The sequence below is a fragment of the Nilaparvata lugens genome, chromosome 4 (assembly GCF_014356525.2).
Source record: "Nilaparvata lugens isolate BPH chromosome 4, ASM1435652v1, whole genome shotgun sequence".
NCBI lineage: Eukaryota > Metazoa > Arthropoda > Insecta > Hemiptera > Delphacidae > Nilaparvata > Nilaparvata lugens.
Window position 1 is genome coordinate 14,322,520 of NC_052507.1, and position 18,191 is coordinate 14,340,710.

General features: G+C 33.9%; 1 protein-coding gene across 2 annotated transcripts in view; it reads left to right on the forward strand.

Annotated features, from left to right (window-relative positions):
* The window catches only part of LOC111046327 (proteasome activator complex subunit 4), a 59,053-nt gene extending 41,597 nt beyond the window's left edge, over nt 1–17,456 (forward strand). For both annotated transcript variants that reach the window (XM_039426716.1, XM_039426717.1), the window contains exons 23-34: nt 114–309; nt 2,171–2,285; nt 2,775–2,917; nt 3,622–3,710; nt 4,423–4,554; nt 5,063–5,208; nt 6,985–7,065; nt 10,319–10,524; nt 11,980–12,090; nt 13,007–13,132; nt 14,695–14,889; nt 17,002–17,456. In XM_039426716.1, coding sequence (XP_039282650.1) covers nt 114–309; nt 2,171–2,285; nt 2,775–2,917; nt 3,622–3,710; nt 4,423–4,554; nt 5,063–5,208; nt 6,985–7,065; nt 10,319–10,524; nt 11,980–12,090; nt 13,007–13,132; nt 14,695–14,889; nt 17,002–17,136 — 1,675 coding nt within the window. In that variant the 3' untranslated portion in view covers nt 17,137–17,456. The remainder of the gene's footprint in view (nt 1–113; nt 310–2,170; nt 2,286–2,774; nt 2,918–3,621; nt 3,711–4,422; nt 4,555–5,062; nt 5,209–6,984; nt 7,066–10,318; nt 10,525–11,979; nt 12,091–13,006; nt 13,133–14,694; nt 14,890–17,001) is intronic.
* The last annotated feature ends 735 nt before the right edge of the window (nt 17,457–18,191 follow it).

Genomic DNA, 18,191 nt, shown 5'->3' on the forward strand with positions numbered 1-18,191 from the left:
GAGTTCAATAAATAATAAATTATACAGTACTATATATATTAGACAGTACTATAAATATTATAAATTATTAGACAGTATTATAAATTATACAGTACTGATTAATATATTTTCAGAGTACTTCATTCATACGCTCCTGCTTCCAAGCAACCTCCACTAGACAGGTCCTATGAGAGTTTATCAGAATCTGAGAAGGAGGTCTATGATTTCTTCTCGAGCTCGGCCAATGTTGATAAGCTAATACTTTTCCTGTCGATGGAAGAAAAGAAGGGAAAAGACAAATTCAATGGATTTCATTTCAGCTTGTTCAAGGTGAGCGCTTTTCTGCTACCCATGATACTTTCTGTTCTTCAATTCATTTTAATCAGTTGATTTAAGCGATTTATCCTATTGATTAGTCAATAATCTCTACGTCAAGGTTTAAGGAAGCACACCTGTTACGTTGGTTAATCCTAATTTTTCTTCAAAATCATATGAGGATCATGAAATTAATCAAGAACATCAATGAAATCTGAAGTACATGAAGTTTAGAGAAGTGCATCGAAATTGCATGTACAGCCTTTATATAGGCTATTGATATATTCTCGTTGATGAATCAATCTTCTCATTTGTGATATTTATTAATCAAATCGATATAACACATTAAGAAACAAGAAACATTCTCCCGGCTACACCTACGTCTATTAAATTTATCAGTGATTAAATGACGGTTAAATGTCACTATAGTGCGGTCCACGTTATAATGGCAGTATTTGATTAACTTTGATATTGCTATCCTTGTCTATCATTCCACAAAATAGTTGGTACTATCCTTTTCTAGCTGCATAACGATGCCAAATATGTTTTTGACAGTGTGGAAATATAATTAATCAAGGCAGAGAACAGGCAACGCTACTCTTCTATCTTTATCTACTGTCATTATAACGTGGACCTCACTATACAACAAATGAGAGAAGCGGATGACGTGTTCAATCAGCGGTTAATAGTTGCAACCTGGTCTTTGAGTCCAAAACTTATCTTCCAAGGTTTGCTGAATTTCCCGAATGGAGGTTATGTAACTATCAAAATAATTGTTTGTTCAATAATTTCATTTTTCATAAAATTATTTTTTCTTTATAGCTCTACAGCCTATTGTGGGCTTTGGCCTCCTCCACAACATTCCTCCAAGCAACTCTATCTTCTATAAATCTCATTAAATCATCCCTGATCTCATCTTCCCATCGTATTCTCGGTCTGCCCCTTTTCCTTCTCGAGTGAAGCTTTCCTTTGAGTATTATTTTTGGCATCATCCTGACATAACATCCTGTAAACATCATTTTCATTTGTAATTCATTCTGTAAACATCATGACATTTGTAATTTATCCTGTAAACATGTCTGAACCTTCTTATTCTCTGCGCCTATATAAAGCGTTCTATATTATGGTCTCTTATTAATGTTTCAAATTCTGCATTAGTTCTCCTTCTTCACTCTTCTCCTTCTTTAACAGGACCGTAGACTTTTCTAAGCACCCTTAATTCGATTACATTTGAATTTTGATTGTCTTTCCTAGTCAAAGTCAGAGTCATTTGTAACTACAGGTCTTCTGCACAATATTGTTAACGCTATCAATTTTAAAGGCTATAAACAACTAGTAGTTCTGTGAACAGTAGACCTCACGCAGTATTCTCATCCACAAGTACCTGATTGAAACTATAGACCTTATGGAAATACAGCAATAGACTGGCTTCTCCACACATCTGTGTAATTACTTGTCAGCTGATTTATGATGAATAATTCTATAGCCTGATTTTTACTCTTATATTGGCGTATGAAGGAGGCTCCTTTTTCCTTTTATATTATCCTTCAAATGCAATTAAAAGCGACGCGCAATTAAAAAAGGAACATACCTGTCGAATTTCATGAAAATCTATTACCGCGTTTCGCCGTAAATGCGCAACATATAAACTATAATCATATAAACATTTAAACATTAAGAGAAATGCCAAACCGTCTACTTGAATCTTAGACCTCACTTCGCTCGGTCAATAAAAACACTAAGAAAATGTATTTATGAATTTGAATAATAAAATATAGAAATCATTTATAATAAAATTTATATATGAATGCTACTTCAGCAGTGTATGACTGCATTCACTCTTATTATGTTTTTTGTTTGTATGTTTCGGTTACAGAGTCTGTTCAGGAATCATGGCGACCAATTTCTGGTGAATTTCAAGCCGCACCTGGAGAGGCTGGTGCAAGACAAGCACGAGAGCAGCCAACGCTGTGTGGCAGAAATTATAGCTGGTGAGACATTTTCCATTATTATGTGCCGGTTGCACAAAAGCCTGTTATATTTTAATCGTGATTGAATTCATGAGAACCAATCACTAATCAGAGAAGTTTTCTTTTCGAAAAATCCTTCTCTGAATGTTTCTCGTGAAACTTAATCATAATTAAAACTTGACAGGCTTTTGTGCAACCGGACTTTTATCTTGAATTTTACTACAAAAATATCTATAATATCTATTATTGTACGTGATCAGATTTTCATCGACGAGAATAATTTAGGTAACGTTTAAAGCTGGTGGTTTCAACCAGAAAAGCAACACATTGTAATTCTTTGATTAATTGTTACGATCATAGTTTGATTTAATCCTTGATTAATTAAAACTTGATTTCAAGTGTTTTGAGTAAACGGGTCTTGTTTAAGAATGTTGTTCTTAAAAATGAGAAGACTGTAGAGAAAAATCATTATTCTAGAAAAAAATTAACCAAATTGTGGATTTGTTGCAGGTCTAGTACGAGGATCAAAACATTGGCCTTACAAAAAGGTCGAGGAACTGGAGAATTATTTGGTTCCTCTAATTAGGCAAGCTCTGAACAATATGACAGAGGAGACCGTCAATGATTGGGGAGTTTGCTTTGCTACCTGCTCGGTACGTAGTCAACTACTAAGTTAAACTTAGTCAACCACTAAGTTGAACTTAGTCAACTACCAAGTTAAACTTAGGCAACTACTAAGTTAAACTTCTCAAACTGCCATAAACATGAGAGCTATGGAAACTTAGTCAACTACTAAGTTAAACTTGGTCAACTACTAAGTTAAACTTTTCAAACTGACCACAAACATGAGAGCTATGGAAACTTGGTCAAATACTAAGTTAAACTTGGTCAACTACTGAGTTAAACTTCTCAAATTGCCCACAAACATGAGAGCTATGGAAACTTGGTCAACTACTAAGTTAAACTTGGTCAACTACTAAGTTAAACTTCTCAAACTGCCCACAAACATGAGGGCTATGGAAACTTAGTCAACTACTAAGTTAAACTGCTTAAACAGCCAACAAATATGAGGGCTATGGAAATGAGTTTTTGAAAATGGTTGAAGTGTATGTTGAGAGCTGTTGATAAAAAAATTATGTTTTATGGAATGATGTTGAAGAATTTTTAGATACTGGCTTTGATTGACTATTTTAATAAAGGCGACCGTATTCTAATATTTTTATGTACTTGAGCTGTATTATGATACTATATTAATTTCTTGATTATTTCTTTACTAGCTTTGATTCTATATTAAGTTTATAATGCATATGATTTGGGCTCCGTCCTAGTGATCACTTTCTTATTATTTTTCTTTCAGAAAAATAGAGATCCCAACAGACAACAATGGATGTTCGAAGTTCTCATAGAAGACCCTCTTAGGAATGAATCCTCATTAATTGGCTGCGGGTAATTATATTATTTGTGTTTTAAATCATAAATAATGCAATTTATCAACTGAAAATATTATTTTATTTTAGCTGGGAGGATCATGGATTGCAGAAGATTTTAATTATCTACAAAGATTTCAATATGAAGATGAATTTTTAATCTTTTGAAAATACTGAAATAACCTATAGTACATGTCATTTTGAGCTCCTGATTAATAAAATTATAATTTAGAATGTATTGAACATTTAGAATGTATCCTCATATGGACTTTTAATGTTACCTAAATTTGGGAGAGAAATATTACAAGGTATTCTTAGTTTTTCTCTCCCAATCTGTGCTTCATTGTAAAAAAAGAATAAATAAATAATGATAGGTTATCTTGATTCTACATTATTTCAATTATTGAAGAGTTTTTGAGCTGAGTATCTACTCAATTTATACATTGCATAACATCTATAATACAATCATATAAATAATTTTATACTCAGCCTATGGGTATTTTTATCTTACGCTTTTTAATAATTTCTTCTGGACACTTGAAAATGACACACGTCAAAACATGTGTCAATAAAAAGAAGTGTACCAAGTATTTCATTGTACATTTTTAACTTTATTATTTTGAAACCACCGTTTTCCTGTTCAATCTAATGTTGAAGATACACTATTGTTAGAAAAAAATCGATTTTTTTTTAAATACGATTTTCTCAAAACATTACGAATTACTTTTCAGGCGACTATACGCTTTGTTGGGGGCACTAAATCAGAATGTATGGAGAGTGCCGGAAATATCCCATCGCCTGCTGGACTACATCCGGCCTCACCTGATGCACTCATTCCAGAATGTCAGAGATCGGATAGGAAGGTAAACTCACTGACTTTCAATATAAAATTTACAATTTTCTTGTAGTTTCATCTAGTTTAGTTTCATCTAGAGTTAATTTATTTATGTAAATAATAAGTATTTATTTGAGTTGTTCAACAATAATGAATTGTTCCATTGTATTTGGCTGAATGTTATTTTTGAACAAGCTGTTTGAAACAACAGGAAGATGAACCGTATACCATATTCTTAAAAATGTAGGAGGGGGAAAAGTGTTGTATACATCATGGGAAAAGGTAATTTTCCTCCCTCGGGGAAACGTAACCTTCAAGGGGAAAAGTTATTGTTTCAGAATGTACACTTTTAACACGCGCTAATCTTTGATTTTGTAGTTGAAAGCTATGAAGTTACATTCAGAATGAGATTTCTTCTCTGATGAGTTTCCAAGTCTGATCTCTTGAATTGAAGAACTCACTTGAAACCAACTGCATTACATTTTGCAAGTGCAAGTTGCATAGAACCACTAAAAATCTAATAATTCTTTTTTCAGTATTTTGGCTACGATTTTCGAGTCTGATCTGCGCACGTCCAGTGACATTTGCCGAACCACATCACCTACGGTCAGAGACTTTGTCAGTTATGTGCTTCCCCAACTCAATATTCTCTGCAACTTCTCTCCTGAGGACAATTCCAATTGTGAGTAATATTCAATCTAATTTCAGTTGACAAAATTACTGTTTTATTTTGTTCCCATACACGTATTATTCTATAATTACTAAGGCTCAACTCACACTTACGCGACTCTAGTCTCTTCTCGACGCAGCATGTGTTTTCAAATGGTGACACTCAGACCAGTCGACTGTAGACTCCGCGACCTCGCGACTGTGAGACTGAGTCGAGAGTTGACTCGACATGTTGGTCGAGCCACGACTTGAGTTGCGTAGTAACGTGCATTTTTAATGAAAGTGAGGTTGTGTTTGATGAAAGTGATGTTTTATCATCCTATTATATTAAGCGAGCAATTGCGGTATTTTTATATCTGGTTATTTATTTATATTAATTTATATCTGGTTATTTATGTTCAACGGATCTCGGAAACGGCTCTAACGATTTTCACGAAATTTGGAACATAGTAGGTTTATGATATAAAAATTCGATTGCACTAGGTCTCATCCTTGGGAAAACTCGCTGAACGACATTAAAATGATAATTCATCCTTGGAAAAACAGATGATGATTTTGTCGTCTATCGATAACAGAAGATGCTTGTGCCTGTGTTGGAGATCAGCCGTGTAATCAATTAGCTTACCGTATCTCGCGAGATGCGTTGAAGGAAGACGCCGGCCTGGAAGAAGGAAAACATCCTGGTTAAAGAACCTGAGAGAGTGGTTCAACATTGACTCAACATCTCTGTTCCGAGCTGCAGTCAATAGAATCCAGATTGCATTGATGATCGCCAATCTCCGTCGCGGAGCCGGCTTATAGAAGATGAAGAATCTCGCGAGAAATCTAGAAATTTTAATTGACTCGATCAAAATAATGTGATTTGTTGACATGAGATGGTATATATCATAATATTCAAAGTTAATCATTATTTTACAGTTCTAAGTGATTAGTGAGTGTTATTTTGTTATTCAATGTGGTATGTAAACAATCTAAATTAGAACTTTTATGTTTTCAAAATATATTTGCACTGTAAATTTGACCTGAATTCAAGTGTATGGAACATAACCTACTTTTTGGAATATTTATAATGTATAAATCAAAATTCGGGGAAGAAACAGTTTTGGGCTATGCCTGTTAGTCCTTCCTCAATCGTTTTAAATAATTGAGTTCTGTTTATCATTAAATAAATAACGAGCGAAGCTCGGTGCCCCGATATTTTTCGATGAGATAATAATAAGAAATAGATAAGACAATATATTCATAATAATTATTATAAAATTTGTTGCATGCTAAGTAGTGACGAATTAGATCCTATATTTTTAATAAAGTAAGGTAAGAAAATGGAGTAGCATGGAACTGAAGTAGTGTCAATGAGCAAAAAAGTCGTAAGGTCAAGAGACTGGAGTATCCTCGACTGGAGTCTTACGATTTGAGTCGAGGTAGTGTGAGTAGAGCCTTAGTGTTTATAGAAAAATACACTTTGCTATGTTTGAAATCTTCTTTCCAATGAGATTGTACTCTGTATTTTTCAATACTTGAATAATACATTTTCATAATCTAGATTGAATATTTTGTTAGCCATATTTCCACTTTGTTAAAAAACAATTTAGCAACATTGCAAAGCAAAGAATGGATAGCGCTATTATCCGTTTTATCGAATGATAGACAAGGATAGCAACACCAATGTTAATCAAATACTGTCATTTTAACGTGAACCTCATTATAGTGAGTAAGAAATCTAGTGGAAGTAATTATATTTGATATAGTCCAGAATTTGTCTGAAATAACTTATGTGTTTTATTTGCAGACGAAGCAATGGAAGTTGACTGTGATAATGAAGATGAAAACACTGAAGTCGAAGAAGCTGCCATTCGTCTTTTTAAAACTGGTGAGTTCATTCTATTGTCATTGCAGTATATTACTAAATTAGTGAATAAAGGTTTCATGGTGGGGTGAGGGATGAAGGAGTAAATTGATTTTGTCCATAGATTTTGACAGGGTTGGGCAATGAAATATGGAAAGTTTGAAATAGCAGTTACACACTTCTTTTTCAACAAAACTAGAACTTTCTCTACTCGTGTGTACCTCTAATTTTGCCAAGCTTTCTGGTCTAAGAGGGCAAAGAGCAATGAACTGTAGTTACACTTTTTGTGTAGTTGAGAAGTTGATATTGTGGTAGTTATTCATATTAAACTAGTAGTCCTGTGAACAGTAGACCTCGCGCTCAGTAAGTTATATTGACCTGTTGTTATGTTTTCTCAAAAATTAATAAATAATTTATCAATTTAAAATGTCTAGAAAAAATCCTAAATAAACATAGAGCTTTCTGCCCTATCGTACCGTGACGTGTCGTCCCGGAATGTGAGTGTGAGCGCTGTTATCAGTTCTAGCTGCCAGCTGCAACTGTCTACAACGTTGATTGAAAGATACATTTTCAAGATGTTCGATGTTTTTGAACGGGTAATTATTATAGTCAACTGTCTACTAACGTTGATGGAAAGATATATTTTCAAGATGTTTGATGTTTTTGAACGGTTGGTAATAAATCATCCCTCTAAACAGCTGATTTATGATGGATAATTCTATAGTCTGATTTTTTACTCCGATATTGGCGTATGAAGTAGGCTCCTTTTTCCTTTTATAGTATCCTTGAAATGCAAAATTTCCAAAAACCTTGTATATACGTCGACGCGCAATTTAAAAAGGAACATACCTGTCAAATTTCATGAATATCTATTACCGCGTTTCGCCGTAAATGCGCAACATATAAACATTAAGAGAAATGCCAAACCGTCGACTTGAATCTTAGACCTCATCTCGCTCGGTAAATAAAAATACTAAGAAAATGTCAAAACCACAGATTTATTGATACTTAGAAAGACCGGTTTTAGTTGTTACAGTCCAGAATTTGTCTGAAATAACTTATGTGTTTTATTTGCAGACGAAGCAATGGAAGTTGACTGTGATAATGAAGATGAAAACACTGAAGTCGAAGAAGCTGCCATTCGTCTTTTTAAAACTGGTGAGTTCATTCTATTGTCATTGCAGTATATTACTAAATTAGTGAATAAAGGTTTCATGGTGGGGTGAGGGATGAAGGAGTAAATTGATTTTGTCCATAGATTTTGACAGGGTTGGGCAATGAAATATGGAAAGTTTGAAATAGCAGTTACACACTTCTTTTTCAACAAAACTAGAACTTTCTCTACTCGTGTGTACCTCTAATTTTGCCAAGCTTTCTGGTCTAAGAGGGCAAAGAGCAATGAACTGTAGTTACACTTTTTGTGTAGTTGAGAAGTTGATATTGTGGTAGTTATTCATATTAAACTAGTAGTCCTGTGAACAGTAGACCTCGCGCTCAGTAAGTTATATTGACCTGTTGTTATGTTTTCTCAAAAATTAATAAATAATTTATCAATTTAAAATGTCTAGAAAAAATCCTAAATAAACATAGAGCTTTCTGCCCTATCGTACCGTGACGTGTCGTCCCGGAATGTGAGTGTGAGCGCTGTTATCAGTTCTAGCTGCCAGCTGCAACTGTCTACAACGTTGATTGAAAGATACATTTTCAAGATGTTCGATGTTTTTGAACGGGTAATTATTATAGTCAACTGTCTACTAACGTTGATGGAAAGATATATTTTCAAGATGTTTGATGTTTTTGAACGGTTGGTAATAAATCATCCCTCTAAACAGCTGATTTATGATGGATAATTCTATAGTCTGATTTTTTACTCCGATATTGGCGTATGAAGTAGGCTCCTTTTTTAGTATCCTTGAAATGCAAAATTTCCAAAAACCTTGTATATACGTCGACGCGCAATTTAAAAAGGAACATACCTGTCAAATTTCATGAATATCTATTACCGCGTTTCGCCGTAAATGCGCAACATATAAACATTAAGAGAAATGCCAAACCGTCGACTTGAATCTTAGACCTCATCTCGCTCGGTAAATAAAAATACTAAGAAAATGTCAAAACCACAGATTTATTGATACTTAGAAAGACCGGTTTTAGTTGTTACACCATTGTCAATCTCTGATAAACTGCGTTTATCTGCGTTTAACTGAGTTTATCCGAGATTGACAATGGTGTAACAACCGAAACCGATATTTCTAAGTATCAATAAATCTGTGGTTTTGACAATTTCTTGGTATTTTTATTTAAGAACTGTAGTTAATTTCTTACTATAAATAATTCATGAAAATTTAGTAGTAGAATGTGTTTACTCACTGTTTGTTGTAAAAGTTTTGTCATCATCAGGCTTGTTTTACTGTACATACCTAACTGTTTAAACTGTGCAAAACCTTTTTTCTCTATAATTGTTTTAATGCAATGAAATATTTTGTTAACAGTGATGAAATGAGTGATTGGCAATCTGTCGAGATCCAAGATGAGCTGCTAAACCTTTGTTCTATAATATTTTTTGTAATTTCGTAACCTTATCAAACCAAAAACTTTGTTCTATAATATTATTTTGTAATGCAATGAAATATTTTGTTAACAGTGATGAAATGGGTAATTGGCAGTCTGTCGAGATCTAAGATGAGCTGCTAAACCTTTGTTCCACAATATTTTTTGTAATTTCATAACCTTATCAAACCCAAACCTTTGTTCTATATTATTTTGTAATGCAATGAAATATTTTGTTGACAGTGATAAAATGTGTGATTGGTAGTCTGTCGAGGTCCAATATGAGCTTCTAAATATTTCTTCGATGTATGATATTACAATCCAACCCAAATTAAACCTAAACTAACCCAAACTAATCTAGACCAAGCTAACCCTATACAAATCCAACCTAACCAAAATTCTAACTAATGCATGCTAAACTAACAACCTAATAGAAACTAATTCAGACGAATCTAATTTAATTCACTCTAAACTAACCTAATCTAAACTAACCTAAACAAAACTAAACTAATCTAACCTAACTGAACCCTTTGCTCTCCAATATTTGTAATGCGATGAAATATTCTGTCTATAGTGATAAAATGGGTGATTGGTAGTCTGTCGAGATCTAAGATGAGCTGCTAAACCTTTGTTCCACATGTTTTTTTTTTGTAACTTATTAACCTTATCAAACCTAAACCTTTGTTCTATATTATTTTGTAATGCAATGAAATATTTTTGTTGTCAGTGATGAGATGGGTGATAGGCAGTCTGTCTCGAGGTAAGATGAGCAGTCTGGCGGACTACTGGCAGCTGTTGCCTCTGGTCTGCCTGATGGAGAACGACGAGACGGATGACGAACTGTATCAGGTGTGCAAACATTACCTGGCCGCGCTGTCGCAGTCGCTCGTGCCACGTCATCACATGTCCAGTGCTGTCGATGCCATCTCCAAGGTAGAAAAAACAAAGAAAAGTAATCAGAAAAATAGAGAAAAATAAAGATTAGTAATTAGAAAACCAAAGAAAATAATAAATTATTATTGAAATTCTCTTCATTTTTGTGAAGGGGCGTTTACGTTAGCCCAGTTTCCTTGAATTCAAGTTTTCTTATCGTTTATATAAAACGAATGTATTTTGAATGACTTGAAATCAACTTTACAAGGAAAGAAACTTGAATTCACTGTACGAATGTAGACCCTTCTTCAAGTTTTGTCGATTCAAGTAGATGTTGAACTTGTTTGACTTCTGGATTTAACTTGAATCTTTAGGGTACAATCTAACCTACAAATTATGGTAAAATGAAATGAAACAGTTGTCAGTCAATGTAGAATGTATAAAAATAACTAAATGAAAACTTTTAATTCACTATACCAATGTAGACCATTCTTCAAGTTTTTTTTTATTATTCAAGTAGTTGTTAAAATTGTTTGACTTCTGGATTTAACTTGAATCTTGAGGGTTGAGGTTTCAATGCAACCCACAAATGGTAAAATGAGATAGTTGTCAGTCAATGTAGAATGTATAAAAATAACGAAATAGAAAAGTCGAATTCACTATACCATTGTAGACCCTTCTTTTAGAGTAGACCCTTCGATTGAAGTAGATGTTGAACATGTTTGACTTTTTTATTCAACTTGAATCTTGAAGGTACAATCCAAGAATCCAACCTACAAATGCAAAAATGAGATAAAAACAGTTATGTCAATTTAGAATGTATAAAAATGAGAAAATATAAAAGTTGAATTCATTATACCATTGTAGATCCTTCAAGTTTTGTTGATTCAAGTAGATGTTGAAATTGTTTGATTTCTGAATTCAACTTTCAAATTCAAATTCAAATTTATTGATTCTCAAAAAAATATGCAACACTTTCAAGACAAAAAAAATATATAAGAATCTACACCTGCAAGGAAACCCTGTGCGCTGGTGTGAGTTGCAATGATTTTCAAAAATATTTAACAAAAATGATCCAAAACAAATTTCTTGAAAAAATACAGAATAAAAACTAGTACTTAATAATAAAGATTAAGAACTTGAATCTCAAGGGTACAAATGCAACCTACAAATGGGAAAATGAGGTAGTTGTCAGTCAATGGAGAATGTATAAAATGACTAAATAAAAAAGTATGTTGCAGAAGATATTATATGAAGAAGAAAACTTTGAGATTATTTAGATTTTTACTTCATAATTATATACTTTTGAGGTTATGGATACTTGAATTCAAATAAATTTGACTCCAAGTTTCAAAAATCGCCCATTCAACTCAAACGTTAAAAAAACTTGAATTGATGAATTGAATGTGATTCTATTCTTTGATCCTCTTCATTTTTGTTAGCTATCTGTCACAACTAATAAACGCCAAACTAATTCAACCCAAACTTGATTAAAGATTTTTGATTTCATTCCAGGTATCGACATCCAAATCGTGGTCTGTGCGGAAAACCTGTCTTCAGTTTATGCAAGTCTTCATTTTCCACAATATGGCTACTTTGGCCAGTAATGATTGCTGGGTTTCAGAGGCAAGTTTGCTCATTTTATCATTATCTACTTTAATTCAAAGTAATTCCATTTTTCCCGTTCTTCCATTTTCATTTAAATTGCAGGTGCTAAAAGAAATGAAAATATATGTATTGTTTTTTGTGGGGTAACTCCTTAAAAGAAAGTCTCATCCAGCCTGAATATATTATAGTTTATACCAGCAAAGGATCCCACAACTGTTATACTTCAGCCGGGCTCGACAGCTTGACGTGCCAATCCGAAAGCACGTAGATACTATAATAATCCAGTGTAATAGAGATTAATAATCATATATTTTCATTGACTAAATCATTGGGAGAATAACTTTGATTCTTCCTAAATGCTTGTTTTGGGATTTATTGTATTTTCTTTACTAAATTATTGTGAAAATACTTTTGATTAATCCTAAATCAAATCAAGTTTTATTCAATGACATCACTTATATGACAAATTCCGTTACATAAATCATGTTACAGATCATTGAATACAATACTGTTTGCTTAAGAAAAATCTTGTCTGCAAACAGGAGTGAAATACATTCAGAACTCAACTAAAAATGCTTATCTTAATTCATCCCACTTACACACACACACACAACACACACACACACACCACACACACACACACACACCACACACACACACACCACACACACACACACATATATATATATATATATATATATATATATATATATATATATATATATATATATATAATATCAGGTATTTATTGAATAATATATTAGTGTTTTGTGGTATATTTTGAAATAAGTAACACTTTTTATGGGACGTTCTACGACAATAATTCATTTGTTTGATCTTTCTTGTTTTGAACTGTCTATGTTGTAACGCCTTTTTGGTAATAACATTTGATGTATTTATTTGTTTAATGTGTATAAAATTGACTGATTTTCAGATTAAAACAATAGTGCTGAGCCTATTGAACGATGAACGCATTGAGGTGCGAGAAACGGCCAGTCAAGTGTTGTCCGGCCTCATCCATTGTGACTTCATCTCAGTTGATGCTCAACAACAACTTTTGGTCAGTTTACGATCCAATTCATCATAACGATATATAGTTGTTAATCTTTCAAGATTATCAACATTTGTTTATTTGTTATATATTGAGTTGTGTTGTATATAATACAAAATTGATATGATTTTTTTTTTAAATTTAAATGACGTACCTGTTACCGGGTGATAGTTTATAAGTTAATTTCAGTTGTATCTCTTATGGACATTAGCTTAATATTTGTAAACATTGAAAATAATGTTTAGACTGCAAATTCATATTTATTTACTGCTTACTACGTTAATTGCTTTCTGTTCTTACTGACCACACTACTGGAAACGCGATCAAATTATATTCATTACTTATTCACTCATAATACTAATGTTTTTCACATAAGGAGGAAATAATTATTCAAGCTCGTATTACACTAGAACACTAGTTTGAGATACCAATAAATACACCGAACTATTTGCAAGGCATTGTCTCTTATGGCACGGACACGAGATCTGGGACACCATTGGTGTCCAAGAATCATTTTAGAGAATTAAGCCGAATCGCTGCTATTAAATTTTACACAGACACAACTGGTTTCCTAGTGTAATAAAAGATTAAATAAAGCTATTTCCTCCTCATTTAAAAAGGAAATAGCTGCTGCTGCTACTACATTGTTAGTTTTTTTTTATTGAATATAACTGTTATTAGTACTAGGTCTAACGATCTGTTTATTTCTATCCTAAATTTATACTTCGTCATTCTACAAGAAGAGTCTTTTAATAGCTTCTCCTTGTTTTAAATAAGCTTTAATTCATTGCTAGTGAAAGATTTATGAATAATCTTGGCAATAGACTGATCGCGTTTCCGGTTTATTTTTTCAAGTTTAAAGCTACATTCCCTTGTATCAGTATCAGATAACATGTCAATATAAATATCGGTGCACCGAGCTTCGCTCGTTATTTTTATTTATTGATAAACAGAAGTCAATTCTCTAAAATGATCGTGTTTATTATTTCACAGCTGGCTATATTTCATCTTATGAATTCAGGGATGCGATATTTTGATTTTTCACATACTCACTCGCTCACTCACTTTTTTACTATCCACAGACGACGAAAGTCTCAGCTGTTTCAGGCAAGGATGAATTATCCTTTTAATGTCGTTCAGCGAGTTTTCCCAAGGATGAGACCTAGTGAAATCAAATTTTCATATCATAAACCTACCATGTTCCAAATTTCATGAAAATCGTTAGAGCCGTTTTCGAGATCCGTTGAACATAAATAACCAGATATGAATATAAATAACCAGATATAAAAATACAGAAATTGCTTGCTTAATATAATAGGATTTGGAAATATAATTCCCTTGAGGGTTTATAGGACTATTCCTACTAAGCCTGTTCGAGGGAGTATCGAGTATGAACAGTCTCACTAGAACTAATGGGAATGATATTCTCACTTTACCGGACACGTTCACTGATATATGGGAATCCTGCTTTATTGTTCAGTTTTTTATCTCCAGAATTTATCGAATAAAAGTTGAACGTTTATTTGACTTCTCGATAAATAAACGGCTGTTTGTTGAACGGCTGATTGCAGACTGACTTTGGCAAGCGATGCAGGACGAAGGTGGAGAAGAAAGCCGTGACTAAGAACGGGTGGTTGGCAGGAAGGCATGCAGCTGTGCTAGGCTTGTGTGCCTTTATCAACGCAAGTCCCTATGATGTGCCTCAGCAGGTGCCTGCCATCTTTCAACAGCTCGGCCAACATCTTAACGATCCTCAACCGATTCCGGTTGGTTACCACTTTATTCTTTATTGATTCATACAATAAGTACATCATTAAAATGATAGGGAGAGAAAAAAATGTGCTTTTCCTTTCCCAAATTTAGATAATGTTACATATAGTCCGAAATAGGTTATGCCTTGTTCCACTGAACATACACTGAATATATTAAGAGCAGTGTGTCCAAGGCGACTCTTGTTTCCTATTGGCTGATCCCTTTGACGGCCATTATAGTTCCCTACTTGAAGTTTTCCCCCATGCTATAGCATTAATGCAACATTTATTCTCTATGTATACATTTGAATTAGGATATTCTCTAGAATATTTTACACTCAATCAAGTATTATGACTATAAAATAGATGCTTATAATGAATAATCTACACATCACAAGAGCTCTACTTCATTAATGAACAATTTTAATTTATTTTTCTATCATTTCATGAGAAAAATTTTGTGCACACCGATGCAGATCACATGATAGCGACGTTACCATTTAAACACGACTTGAAATTTTTCCTGCTCTTGTCCCGACATTTGGTTCGCTCTGTTGAGCAAGACTAGACAATAGAAGAGAATCAAGTGGTTTCCATTCAAATATGACATACTTCTTCAAAATTATCTAAAAAACATGTAATTTCCATTCAAATATCACCGTCTAATGATGTAATCATCAGGGTGCAAACATAATGGAGTGGCGAAGATATCTGCAAGCTAAAGAGTGATAAATATAATTATAGAAAATAAATAGTAGGCGTACCCTTGTAATATTTTCAAATTACAAGTTGTAATGAATTAAATACATTTAATTAGATGAGGGCACATTCTCGGGATGAATAGAGGAGAAGCTTGTTTAGACCCATTTCATAAAATGCATTACATCTAGCAATCTCAAGCTAGAAGCTACCTTCGCCGCTCTACTATGTTTTCACCATCAGTTATGTACTACCACTTTACCCCAATAGTAATATCATAAGACATAGAAATCTTATGCAATGTACGAAGGTCATTCAATAAGTAACAGATAAATTTTCAATCTTTGGTGAAAACAGAAATTTTAAACTTAACCTCACTTTGGACTATTTATGTGCCAAAATCAAGGAATTGAAGAAGTTTTGGGCAATTGCCTGTTTCTCTTTCCAAATATGGTGTTTGTCACTGTTCTAATAAATAAATAAATAAATTACTAATTTTCAAAAACAGCTAAATTGATAATAAACTTTCAGGAAATGAAGGTGGCAACCTTGCGATGACATCTGATCAGTTGTCCCATCGTATTTCGTAAGCATAATCGCAAATTGACTCAGTTAACAATGGTGACTCCGCTTGAGAATTGCATCATGGAACAACAACGTGTAGTGATCAGAGTTTTAGTCGCAGAAGGTGAGAAAGGTAGTGAAATCCACAAAAGAATTAAAAGTGTACGGAGACCATTTTTTTGAATCGTTCAAACGTTTACAAATGGGTAGAACAGTTTCAAAGTGACAGTACAAAAGTTTGTGAAAATCAAAGCAGTGGACGACCAGCCAAAGTTGGAACTTCCTCTCTTGAGGAAATCTTGAATTTATTCGTTAATTCAGGACTATAGGCGTATCACTCTTGAATTTATATGTAAAAAAGTAAACGCGAGTAATTGAACTGTCCATAACATGCTGCGGTACAACAAAGCTTGGGTAAGATGGGTGCCTAGACAACTCACGTTCGCTCACAAAGAAACCCGGCTTCAAATCAGTAAACATTTGAAAAATCGGTATGCGACTGAAGGAGAATGTTCTTTCAAAAGGATATTGTAACGTGTGATGAAACATGTATCCACCACTATGAGCCAGAGTCAAAACGACAGACAGTCAAATCTGATCACATCACGTTGTTCTTCCATGGTGCAATTCTCAATCGGAGTCACCTTTGTTAACTGAGTCGATGATTTGCGATTATGTTTACGAAATACGATAGACCCACTGACCAGATGAGATCGCAAGGTTTTCAACTTCATGTCCTGACAGTTTCATATGAATCAGTTTAGCCGTTTTTGAAAATTGGTAATTTGTCTCGTTACTTATTGAATGACCCTCGTATTTTGATACAGATATTTTAAACTGTCATGTTTTTATTTCTGTTTGCAGTCCACCATCCGAAAAACACTTGGCGACTTCAAGAGAACGCATCACGACAATTGGTCGCAGCATAAATTGAAGTTCACAGAGGAACAGCTGTGCGTTCTCACAGATCTCAATGTGCCTCCGTCCTACTATGCCTGAATTTGCTACTGTGCTCAAACCTTCATTTATTAGTTTTTTATTAGATGTGTGCTACTCCAGTTTTATTTTATGTGGACCTTCGAATGTTTTTTATCTGCTTAGCAGTTTGAGTGTGATCGGATTTCAAACGGAATGTTCAAATATATTTTAAATGCATATCTAAATCTTTAATTCCATTGAAAATTCAGCATGACGTTTTATAGAACAGTACATTATTCTGTTCATGTTCATGCATTGAAGATTATCAGATGAAACAAAAATGATTTAATATAGTTAGTACTCGTGATTATTCATGGACTTTCATCTATGGTTGATTTTGAACATTTTCTTAAGGCTATATGATTTACCTATTACAATTACAATAGCAGGTAGTAGGTAGGTATTTCCGTGAGGGATTGCTAGTTCTCCATCGGGCGCCTCTCCAGGTGGCGGATAAGGGAGTGCCTCCTAGATATAGGTGGTACCGGGGAAATTAAATAGATGGGGCGGACCAAAACTAGCAAACCGATCAACGGCCTCGAAGGCGGATGAGGAGAAATCCCAACGGCGGAGGGGGCTGAAGAGCCTAGGGAGTAAACCCGATTCAAATCCAGGATAGGCTACGCTCTGAAATCTACAGTGAAAGCAAATGCCTTGGAGACGGCGACTATACACAAACGACCCTGGTCCTCAAGGTTGGGTGTAGAGCATGGGCTCCAAAAAAGACGTCATTTAGAAGGGGCTAAACCCCCTCACGTCGGTTTACATCAGTTTCAAAGTATTACAACTATCCTCGGACAGAAATTTACGAATTATTGTATGGAAGAACTGGGTTAAGGCAACCCCAACGCTGTAAAGGCATGGTGGCGGTAGACAAAGGAGAAGAAGTAAGTGGGTATTAAAAACTCCCATATATTTATTCTGCTTCAAAAGAATACGTATCGCACTATATTAACACTAGATAATTCAACAATTTCTTATCTTATAAATACTAGGTAGTCTATTCTATTGATTAAAAATTTTTCTAAAAACTCATTTGCGCTAATCAACACTAGATTGAATCCATTTAATGTTGA